General features: G+C 36.2%; 1 protein-coding gene across 4 annotated transcripts in view; it reads left to right on the top strand.

Moving 5' to 3' along the window:
* znf644b (zinc finger protein 644b) overlaps nucleotides 1-12,645 on the top strand; it is a 127,763-nt gene that overhangs the window by 87,803 nt on the left and 27,315 nt on the right. For all 4 annotated transcript variants that reach the window (XM_028811430.2, XM_028811424.2, XM_028811426.2 and 1 more), the window contains one exon: nucleotides 7,896-8,471. In XM_028811430.2, the coding sequence (XP_028667263.1) occupies nucleotides 7,896-8,471 (576 nt within the window). The remainder of the gene's footprint in view (nucleotides 1-7,895; nucleotides 8,472-12,645) is intronic.

Below are 12,645 nucleotides of genomic sequence, written 5' to 3'. Positions count from 1 at the left end.
TGACCAGAAGTCAATCATACAAACACAGTCCAAAACAGATTTTACTAAAAATGGCAACGACATCAGAGCTCTAAGAGTCATTTCCAAATTTAACCAAACTAGCTCATATTGGGCTAGTGATCCCAGTGAGCACAGCTGAATTTGAAAGGGAGTTTTCTGCTCTTAAAAGGATCAAGACATGTTTGAGAAATCGCATGAATCAAAGCACGCTAATTAATCTCATGCTGATCTCCTTGGAGTGTCCAGATCCTGGGGACTTTGATTATGGAAAAGCTGCAGACAACTGGGCCTCTAGGAAGAAAAGAAGAATAAGTATTTAACTGAAGATACCTTCTGCATATGCAAGTTGGCTTTGAAGAATATTTTAAAATTTTTCTTCATTAGGTTTCCCATACTTTTTTTTTTCAATTGTTTTCACTTTTTCTTCCTGACAGTGACAATACTTGTGCCTCTTGGTTTATGTCATAACAATTGTTATTTAAAATTTTTGTTAGGGTTGCAGGGTCCTGAATTAGATACTTCTTAAATTTAATAAAAATATTCTGGCCAAGTGTCAAACCTTAAAAAAGGAAGTCATATTGAGCAATGGAAAATAATTAATAATAATTAACTAATAAAAATAGTGTACATTTAATTTTCCCCACCACCAAATTTCCCTGTCCCGCCCCACCCGGCTGGAAAAAATTTCTGGGGAGAACACTGGTCTTGTATCCCATTTATTTCCTCAACACATCACTACTAAACTGTAGTTAGAATAGAAACTGCTTGAATTGACTCAGCAGAAAAAAAAAATGAAAATTAGATAGATACTTTATTAATCCCCAAGGGGGAAATTCACTAACTCCAGCAGCAGCATACTGATAAAAAAACAATATTAAAAAGTGAAGGCACAGTGTATGGACATAAAGAACGTTAGTGTTTTACCACGATGAGAAAAATGTTACAGTCAAGATGGACAAATTAAAAGCTCCACTCTGCTCACTTTTTAAAGTTACATGGGCATCAGAGCTGGTCACTCGTGTACTGTCTGATTTTTTCTGTCTGTGTTTTGTTGATACAAGATGTATTCACAATAATAGTTATTTCTGTCCTGTGAAAATCTTGGTCCAGCCAGTGGTGATTTAGGATTACAGAGTTATTGTTCAGCTAGTGGACTTCGCTGTTTGCTCTGCCGTACCCTATTGTTTAGAAAAATTCTTAACTCATTTCATAGAAAGTGTAACATGAAACATCATTATACATTGGAAAATGGAAAACGAAACATGAAGAAAGAAAGTCAACAGTGCATAGAGGAAAAAAGGAATGTTCTTCATGTTGAAGTTTCACAAAATACACTAGACTAATATAGTGCTTCGTATCTTATTTTATACATCTGTCATTCCCTGTATAAAGAAGTACTTTTTTATTTTCAAACAAATTCCATCGGTGCCCCATTGTTCTTATTCAACAATTCAAAGTAACACTGCATATCTGCTGTGTCCATTTGTTTCAAACACTTAATTCATTCCATCAATTGAACTTCATTTGCATAAACCAAAAACATTCAGCTCCTTCATTTGTTCTTTGTAGCTCTTACAATTAAAGTTCATTAGTACAAATGTGCCTTTTATGTGTGTGTGTTAGTATATGTATATATTTATATACACACACACATATGCATACACACACATATTAGCTTCCTTGAGTACTCTTGAGTAATTGTTATCTGGTCCATCGATTTTACAGTGATACCTCTGGTCATGACCGTAATTTGTTCCAAAACTCTGGACACGACCTGATTTGGTCGCAACCTGAACATAATTTCCCTATAAGATTGTATGTAAATACAATTAATTAGTTCCAGAGCGTACAAACTGTATGTAAATATATATTTTTTTAAGCACAAAAATAGTTAATTATACCATAGAATGTACAGTGTAATAGTAAACTAAAAGTAAAAACATTGAATAATACTGAGAAAACTTTGAACAACAGAGAAAACTAACATTGTAAGAGTTCGCACTAGACCCTTACAAACCGCTCGCTGTAAACACTTTGTTTAGTTTTAAGCACAGGGGAAAAAAATTAAATGCCACTTCTCTTGCAAACCTTTTCAAACTATCCTCTACTGACTTTAAATTCCTCACCTTCGCCACTTGAAGAAGGATTTTTTTCAGCAAATCGCCATGAATCTTTCTGGCTTTCTCGCATATGATAGCCTCACTTACACTATCCCCTGCAAGTTGCTTCTCGTTCAACCACACTAGCAACAGTTTTTCCACCTCTTCCAGCACTGGAGGCCTCTGCTTGGTTAATATTGTAACTCCTTTTGCAACATCAGCTGCTTTGTTAGGCCCTGTGTACGCAAACAAAAGAAAATGGGAAACGGAGAATGGCAAATCATTGGCGTATATGAATGTGCATAGGGAAACTGGCCGCCAGTGTTTTTGTTCGCCACTAGACCGTGTGGTCGTGAACAGATGCAAAGTTTTGGCAAACTTTTTGATCGTAACCCGATTTGTACGTGTTCGGAAATGTTCGTGACCAGAGGTTCTACTGTATTTGATTTTGGCCTTATCAACCATAGCAGTCCTTCCTGTCTGTAATCTCTAATTCATTTAGTACTTCATTAATATTCCCAGTAGTTAACAAGAAAATTCCCAAATTATTCAGGGGTAGTGTCTACAGAAAAATAATATAAACTAAGAGCATTTGGTATTTACTTTTTGTTTGTATTTCCCTGATAATATTCTGAATAAGCTTCACTTCTTCCTTGACTGTTCAGTTATTGCTGGAATTCTAAAAGGACCACTTAGAATTGACTTTTGCATTTCCATCTACATATTCCTCTTTGACTGTCTTTTTGGATTTGTGATTTCTCTTTTTAGCATTTCTCTCTTGCACTCATAAGTAACCCCCAGGTACTGTTGTTGTTACCTGAGTAGCACGTATTATAAACCTCCCTTTTCTTCTATGATTTCTTCCTCAATTCCTTACTCATCCACTGAGGATTTCTTTTAAATTTACTGTTGCATCTAAGTTTTTGAATGAAGTTGTCCTCCATTTTGTGAGCTGTCCCCACTGCCCTATTCTAATTCCCATTCTAAATTTAAGCAACTTTTTTTCTTTAACACTTCGCTCCATGTGCTCAAAATTTGGTTTACAAAAATTATATTTCATGGAGTGTTTTTAGAACATACTATTATCCTTGGTATGCTATGTTTATGTAAGTTTGTTGTGATTTGTTATCATATTTGTTTCTTAAATACAGTGCATCCGGAAAGTATTCACAGCGCATCACTTTTTCCACATTTTGTTATGTTACAGCCTTATTCCAAAATGGATTAAATTCATTTTTTTCCTCAGAATTCTACACACAACACCCCATAATGACAATGTGAAAAAAGTTTACTTGAGATTTTTGCAAATTTATTAAAAATAAAAAAAAATTGAGAGAACACATGTACATAAGTATTCACAGCCTTTGCCGTGAAGCTCGAAATTGAGCTCAGGTGCATCCTGTTTCCCCTGATCATCCTTGAGATGTTTCTGCAGCTTAATTGGAGTCCACCTGTGGTAAATTCAGTTGGTTGGACATGATTTGGAAAGGCACACAACTGTCTATATAAGGTCCCACAGTTGACAGTTCATGTCGGAGCACAAACCAAGCATGAAGTCAAAGGAATTGTCTGTAGACCTCGGAGACAGGATTGTCTCAAGGCACAAATCTGGGGATGGTTACAGAAAAATTTCTGCTGCTTTGAAGGTCCCAATGAGCACAGCGGCCTCCATCATCCATAAGTGGAAGAAGTTCGAAACCACCAGGACTCTTCCTAGAGCTGGCCGGCCATCTAAACTGAGCGATCAGAGGAGAAGGGCCTTAGTCAGGGAGGTGACCAAGAACCCAATGGTCACTCTGTCAGAGCTCCAGAGGTCCTCTGTGGAGAGAGGAGAACCTTCCAGAAGGACAACCATCTCTGGAGCAATCCACCAATCAGGCCTGTATGGTAGAGTGGCCAGACGGAAGCCACTCCTTAGTAAAAGGCACATGGCTGCCCGCCTGGAGTTTGCCAAAAGGCACCTGAAGGACTCTTAGACCATGAGAAAGAAAATTCCCTCGTCTGATGAGACAAAGATTGAACTCTTTGAATGCCAGGCGTCACGTTTGGAGGAAACCTGGCACCATCCCTACAGTGAAGCATGGTGGTGGCAGCATCATGCTGTGGGGATGTTTTTCAGCGGCAGGAACTGAGAGACTAGTCAGTAGGGATGGGCATCGAAAACCGGTTCTTGTTGAGAACCGGTTCCCACTGTTTCAATTCCTTGGAATTGCTTGCCATTTTTGCAAACGATTCCCCTATCGATTCCAGTCGCCTCGAATGACGTCACCGCGTTGCGTAGCGTCATTTACCCAGCAGGAAACATGGTGCCTAAGCGGCACAAATGCTCAAAAGTTTGGTTATACTTTACGAGAAAGGATGACAACAGGGCAACTTGCAATACTTGCAAAGTAGATATTTAATCAAAGGGAGGAAACACTACGAATATGCAAAAGCATTTGCACACAAAACACGCGATAACCTTAAATGAATGTTGTGTTTTTGATCCGCTCCGGACTAGTGAATCTCAACCCAGCAGCAGCGGTAACGTTTGCAGGTCCTCTCCCGTTAATACGGCAGGTAACTAATCAACTAACATTGCATATTATGTTAGCGCGATTTGCCTTATTGCAAAACCTGCTATTATTGTGCATTGCATTTAGATGACCATGACGAGAGAGACAGACAGAGTCTGGCTGTCTCAGATGCTGGCAGTTCTCGCTGCAGTCTACCGGTAGCTTCTCCTTTCACAGAGGCGGGGAAAAGTAAAATGACACAGGCCAGGATAGACGAATGTCACCGAGCAGTGACTAAGTTTGTGGTAAAAGGCTTGCACCCATTTGCCACAGTAGATGCCCCCGATTTTCGGTAAGTGAATGTGTTTAATTGTAGGCTAAGTCAGGGAATGTCAAATTTGCGTGTTCTCCTCTTACCAGATGTTTCATCCGTTTCCATTTTTGAGCTGAAACATGTGTTGAAGGCAGCCGTCACTGCAGATGGATGGGCAAGTTTTAGTCAAGATCATTACCTCACAGTAACGCTGCATTATGTCAGGAATGGCCAGGCTCAAGAAAAAGTCCTCAAAACCAAACCAGTGTACCAGGCACAGACAGGGACAGCTGTAGCAGAGGAGACTGATGAGATCTTGGAGGAGTATGGTATCAAAGACAAGGTTGTGGCAGCCACCGTTGATAATGCGGCCAACATGAATGTAGCTGTCAAAATAGTTGATGGTTGCAGAATTGCACTGTGCACAGTTCCATTGGACTTGAGTTGATTGTATTTGTTACTGGCTGATGTAGTTTTATTTTTGAGTGCTCAGCTCATATATACTTTTAAAAAGGAGAGTGTAAATGTTACTGGACATTCTTGTGTAATTGCCACAGAATAATTTATGTTATACTTTGTTATTGCTACAGAAGAATATTTATTTTATTATTATTTTACATTTACACATTTTTTTCTGGGGACCCCATGGCACCCCATCGAGGAGCCGTAGGCTGTGGATCTCTTAAGATCTCACTGTTGGGTTTGTAAGGTCATGCTACTCCTAAATTTCTATCTTGTTCAAAGATAAGATATAAAACAAAGTTCTAAGTTAATCGACCTGTGTGTTCTCCTTTTTTAAAAATAAGAATCGATAGGAGAATCGATAAAGAATCGAATTGTTAAACAGAATCGAAAACGGAATCGGAATCGTGAAAATCTTATCAATTCCCATCCCTACTAGTCAGGATAAAGGGAAAGATGACTGCAGCAATGTACAGAGACATCCTGGATGAAAACCTGTTCCAGAGCGCTCTTGACCTCAGACTGGGGCGACGGTTCATCTTTCAGCAGGACAACGACCCTAAGCACACAGCCAAGATATCAAAGGAGTGGCTTCAAGACAACTCTGTGAATGTCCTTGAGTGGCCCAGCCAGAGCCCAGACTTGAATCCGATTGAACATCTCTGGAGAGATCTTAAAATGGCTGTGCACCGACGCTTCCCATCCAACCTGATGGAGCTTGAGAGGTGCTGAAAAGAGGAATGGGCGAAACTAGCCAAGGATAGGTGTGCCAAGCTTGTGGCATCATATTCAACAAGACTTGAGGCTGTAATTGCTGCCAAAGGTGCATCGACAAAGTATTGAGCAAAGGCTGTGAATACTTATGTACATGTGATTTCTCAGTTTTTTTATTTTTTATAAATTTGCAAAAACCTCAAGTAAACTTTTTTCACATTGTCATTATGGGGTGTTGTGTGTGCAGAATTCTGAGGAAAAAAATGAACTTAATCCATTTTGGAATAAGGCTGTAACATAACAAAATGTGGAAAAAGTGATGCGCTGTGAATACTTTCCGGATGCACTGTAAATAAAGTTTCATTTTAGTTTTTGCATGTATGCTGAGACAACACATTTTAACATTATTATGTAATTACTGTATATACTCGCATTTAAGTTCTCCCGCAGATAAGTCAGGGCTTGATTTTTACCTTATAATTTCCAGTATTTTATAATGTTGGTCATATAAGTCAAATGCAGAAAAGTCACGCTATTGGTCCAAGAGATTATAATATGCTAACGCCCACCAGAGGGAGTAACCACGGAGCACACTGCCTTTTTTTTAATGTATTGTGCCTACGTGACCACACGGCAATACCCGAACTATTCCGAAGTGACGTTTGCACTGTTTTGTGTTTTTTTTTTTTTTTAAATCTCACACCTCATACACCTTTATTGTAAGAGCATCTCTTATCTATGATGGAGTGTTTGATCAGAAGAAAATATGAAGCTGGTTTTAAATTAAAAGTCATTGAAATGGCGAAAGGAATTGGTAACTGTGCTGCTACAACAAAATTTGACATGTCTGAGAAATTGGTGTGAGATTGTAGGAAGCAAGAAGATGAAAAAAAAACCTTAAATGTTGCATTTTTGAATGGGCGTATAAGTTGGGATCTAATTTTATGATCTATTTTGCGGGTTTCAAGACCCGACTTATACGCGAGTATATATGGTATCAATAAATCCTACAGGAGTATTAAATGACCTCAATGCCATTTTTATTCTATCTTGATTATTAGACAATATTAAATCCAGATAGTCTTTTTAAATCAGTGCTTTTAATTACTGAATTAAAAATGAAAATACATTTAAAAAATAATTTTAAAAATCCTCTTTAATTTTAGCAGCAAAGCTGTGTTTTCTTTTCTCTGTGTATTTTGCTTATAATATTTTATAGTAAAGTACTGAACAGCGCTTAAACACATGAATGCCCTGTGACAGTTTGTAATCGGTTTGAAAAAATAGGAAAAATCAAAGATGCCTGATTACGTAAAAAGCTTTAGGAACATTTTAAAGCTTGACTTGAGTTCGAAATGTTTTCCTCCTATCTCCATGTTAAAAACCCCAGATTACATTATGCTTGTTATGCGTTTCTTATTGGATATGGCTCTCTTAAATGGTTTATAAGGATTGATATGCACATCTGATCTTTTTCATTTTCAGCAGTATTTATTTCTGTATGTAATGTTGGGTAGTTAATTAATTTTTTAATGAAGTTTTCAGCAGACTTTTTTTCTGGAAACAATTTTCAGCCTAACTTGTTTCCATTGGCTTTGGGGTTTTGAGAAATACTCAAACTTTTGTTCTTAAATTCAGCACCAAAAATGTACTTTTTGTATTTTAGAATATTTGTCATTGGTCAGAAAAACAAACAGCTGCATATGTTTCTTCATTGTTGTTATACTCTGCTTGTTTTGCATAGAAATATATAATTTAATAATATATGGAAGATATTAACAAACTGATCTTTTTGTGCATTTATTTTGATAGTGGAGAAGTCTGAATCTCCGACTGAGCACACTTGTCCTTTATGTGGAGGATGGTTTGATACAAAGACTGGACTGTCAAATCATGTTCGAGGGCATTTAAAAAGAATTGGTAAAACAAAACACAGCACTAGCAAATCACCTGTATGCATTCTTAATGAGATGTTGCAAAATGAGGAGGACTATAAGCACATACTTAAGGTACTGAGCAAAAAGCGTTTCCTGTCTAGACCATTTGTTTCACAAAAATTTGCAACAAGTGATGGCTTATTTTTATCACCCACTGGAATTCCAATTAAAGTTCAACACACCAGCCAAGAATCCAAACTTTGGGAATCATCTACACCACCACCAGATGAGGAATTTTCAGATAATCAGTTCAGTGACTCTAAGCTTGAAAATGAAAGTCCTCAGTCAGCTTCACTGCTTGAACTCCTCAGGAAGAAGAAAGTGGGAGAGGAAACTGATACAAATAAGAATCGCTGTCAAACAGCAAGAAAAAGATTGGCTGCTTCTCCCCACAAAGAAAACAGTGCATTGAATCCACAAGTCAAAACTACAGAGTTGTACTGGCAAACAGGTAAGAATTGTGATATTTATAGGCAGTGTATTGTTCTAATTTTTATACTGCTATTGTAGTACCAGCTTAAACTTTTTTTTATTTATTTATTTTTTTATTCTTAATGCAGAATCCTCATTATTTTTCTTTGCCAAATGCCTAAATTATAAATTGTTGCTGATATCTGTAATGTCTGTATTGATTCATTATTCTGTGTATTCAGATTGTATTATCCATTGTACAGTATAAAGTAAATTTACAGTATTTATCAGTGATACATTTCAGTAACTTTGAAGTCTAAAACATGCTATGTGCAAGCAATACCCATTTTATAGTTACTTGGTAATGATCTCTCCATTTGAAGCCTCATATGGTTAAAATGACATGCTTTTGTTTAGTAAGAAAGACATGAGAAGTACAAATAATTAATTTGCATTTTTATGTGCACATCAGAAGTAATGAACACATACAGGCACTAAATAATGTGTTTTATTTCATAGCGTTTTGTATATTTTAACACCTCTGGAGCCTACATTTTTTGTCTTATTTCTTTCTTGAATTGTAAAACATAACGCACATAAAAGATTTGATTAGATTTATTTTTCTTGTCTAGCTCTAATGTCGTATCTCTAATAGTTTTGCAGAAAATGATGTTTTTAAGGAAACAATCAATAGATAATGAGTAATAACAGTAAATTAGATGTTTCGTTGAATAATGTTAAGCAAAGGCCCCCAGTATTTTACTTCCTGTAAGCTTACGGTGCATCATAGGTAAATTAATGAAACCAATTATTTAGGAAACCATTGAGCATGCCTAGAACAGGTGTATTAGCAAATGACTCCATATGGGTTCAGATGGGAAAGGTTGTGTTCCACTAGTATGCTGGAATACTATGAAGAAATAACAAAAGAATATAATTCGAGTGGTGTATTGATATTATTTTTCTTGATTTTCAGAAAGCTTTTTTTATATGTACCACATGAAAGTAGTGGTAAAGTTAAATCAAGTGGTATTCAGGGTGCTGTGTGTAGGTGGGTGCAAAATTGTTTCAGACTCAGAAAACAAAGGGTTATGTTGAGAGGAAACCTTTCAGGGTTGGATGATGTTAAAAGTGGTGTGCCTCTGGGGTCGGTGCTTGGGGCTGCTGCTGTTTTTAATATACACAAACAATCTGGACAAGAATATAATCAATAAGCTTGATAAGTTTGCAGATGACACCACACCAAACTAGGTGGAAGACCATATAATGTAGAATCAGTTAATTGCTGTAGAAGGACCTGGACAGCATGCAGAATTGGGCAGATATGTAGCAAAGGAAATATAATTTAAGTTCATGCAAATTATTACATGTAGGAAGATAAAATGTTAGATTTGATTGAAAAATGGGAAGTCTGACACTTGAAAATAAACCTTATGTGAAGAACCTAGAAGTCACACTGGACTCCACTATCTACATCAGGACAGTATGCAGGATTGATCGAGAAGGCTAATAGGATGTTTGGCTATATATCACATTGTTTGGAGTGAAAGTCAAGGGAGTTAGAAGTTACATAATCCACTGGTGAAGCCTGTGTAAAAATCACTATGATGAGACATTGAAGGAGTTTAACCATTTCAGTTTAAGCAAATGGTAATTAAGAGGTGACTTGATTGAAGTGTTTAAAATGATGCCAGGAATTAGTACAGCGGATTCCAGCTGTTACTTTCAAATAAATTCTTCAAGAACATGGGGGCATTGTTGGAAACCGTTGAGGGCAGATTTTCTACAAGTTTTTTCTTTATGCAGAGAATTAAAGGCACATGGAATAATTGACTAAGCAGTGTGATGGAGAGTAGTACTTTAAGGCCCTTCAAATCTCAACTTGATATTAATTTGTTATTTTGGATTATCTTGGTAAATAGGATGGAGTCGTTTGACTGAATGGCCAGTTCTCATCACAATTGTTCTAATTGTGTGGGCGTGAAGTGTACTTTAACAATTACTGTAGTTAAATATAAAATCTCCGTAAGAATATAACTTTAAGCATTTCTTTGAGTTCATGAAGCTTCATCCTGAAAAGTAAGTGATACCAGCTATGATAGGTTAGTATTCTCTACTTCAAGGAATGAAAGCATCATAGAAGATGACTGCTAACATTATTAAAATACAGTACATTGTCTACTAATGAAATTTTGGTTGGCCTTGTATAACATATGACATTAGCCTAGATATGGCCACCCTGAAGGTCAAGACACAACCAAAAATAAAGAAAATGCAAACATAAAATGAAAATATAAACCAACAGTGAAAGTGAAAGCTTAAACTAAAATGATGAAAACGCATACAACAAATAAGTATCAAAATATAGAAAAATACCAGTAGAGTAAAGGATTTCATTGAGGTTGAGAAATCATCTCAGCACATTTTTCAAGGTTGTAGTTTGAAGTTTGAGCAGAAGCTCTCTTTGTTCAAAGACAGATATTCTGACACATATTTAATGTCAGTTGAAGTGCTGAGAAAAACCTCTGACCATCTGAATTATGCTTCAGAACTAATGTGCTGACCCAGTGTATCCAGGCTTAACAAGACTTACTGCTCTAAAAAGAGAATTTGAAGATGGCTGATACTGCAATCTGTATGTGTCCTTTTTATAACTGTAATTCATATAAAAACATTAACATTGTTTAAGGATTTGTCATTCAGTATCTTAAAGAGTATCGCATAAGTAGTCCATTTAGGGTAGAAACAGATGATTGCTCTTATCTGATAGGGCAACTTCACTTGAAAGGTGGCCAGGAATCAAACAACATGTACCTATGGTGAAATTAAAAACAAACTTTTTAAAAATTTTATTTTGTAGTAAACTCAAATATTCAGTTTGTTCAATTTGTCTACTAGAGCTATGAAAAACTATTACTTTATTTTCAAATGTTTCCTACTGCTACAAAATTTAAACAGTGCCCATTTGAATCAAATCCCATGTATATTTCATAATTGTGTTTATTCTACTTAGAGATGTGACTACGTATAAGTAAGAATGCCTGCAATTGTGGCTTTTCCTTGCACCCTAATGTGCAACTACTCTTACTTTTGCTGTTTTTATTCAGTCAGTCATCCGATTGTTTATCCATGATTAAAGAGGTAGTGCTTTGTTATTCAAAGTCAAGTTTAAATGGTGACTCTCTGGAAAAGGCAGAAACAGAAACTAAAATATGGTTGCACAATATGTAGTGTTCCTGCTATTATAGCGCAACTGTCCTGTGTTTAAAACATGGCAAGGGATCTGCCTATGTGCAGTTTGCACATTCTCCATGCATGTATTTTAGTTTTTCTTCAGGTGCACTGGGGCATGCGTGGTCAACCAAAACCTTTCCTTCTGTAAATGAATGTGGGTGTGTGTGAGAATGTCCTCTGTGATGAGCTACCAACCAGTACTGCTGGTCTAAACATGGGCTTCCTGTGGCCATCAATGGAATAAGCTGATTTAAAAATGAGTAGATGGGTGGACAGAGTGAGAAGTTAAGCAAAATGACACCTTTTATTGGCTAACTAGAAAGATTACAACATGCAAACTTTCTGGGCAACTCAGAGAAATTCACATTAAGAATTTTTTTGTTAGTTATGTACTTCATCATACTGTATTTCATTGTTCTCTAAATTAACATAATGATATATTTTGTACATACCCGTGTTACTTACCAAAATGTTTAAGCATCAGCATTATTAAGTTTGTTTTTCTAAATATAAAACATGTGCATGTTAATTTGGTTATCAGTTGCAAATCAGTGATGTATGTGTGTGCCCTGTGATAGACTGGCTGTCTATTAAGGTTTGGCTAATATTTTTCTTTTGAATTTGTAAGGATAGGCATTGTCCTTTACAAAGACAACCTGATATTAGAACAATTTTAACAAAGAACAGACCATCTAGCTTATCAATGTGATTAATCCAATTTCTACAATATAACATAGTCAGGTAAAGTTTATCATTTATTGAATCAAGACAGGCTATAAATTATATTTTGACTTAAAAGTACACTACTTTATAACTATTCTATTTATTAGATAATATTATATTTGATTGTGCTTGAAATTATTCAGAATCATATGTTGTATAAAAGGTCCGAAATTGTGCATCTACTGAAAGATACATAATAAAATAATGCACTATATAAAATTTGACCAACTTTCCAAGTAATAATTACATAAAAAACA

The sequence above is a fragment of the Erpetoichthys calabaricus genome, chromosome 10, assembly GCF_900747795.2.
Source record: "Erpetoichthys calabaricus chromosome 10, fErpCal1.3, whole genome shotgun sequence".
Classification (NCBI taxonomy): domain Eukaryota; kingdom Metazoa; phylum Chordata; class Cladistia; order Polypteriformes; family Polypteridae; genus Erpetoichthys; species Erpetoichthys calabaricus.
Note: the sequence above shows the minus strand (reverse complement) of the source record. Positions and strands in the feature narration are given on the sequence as shown.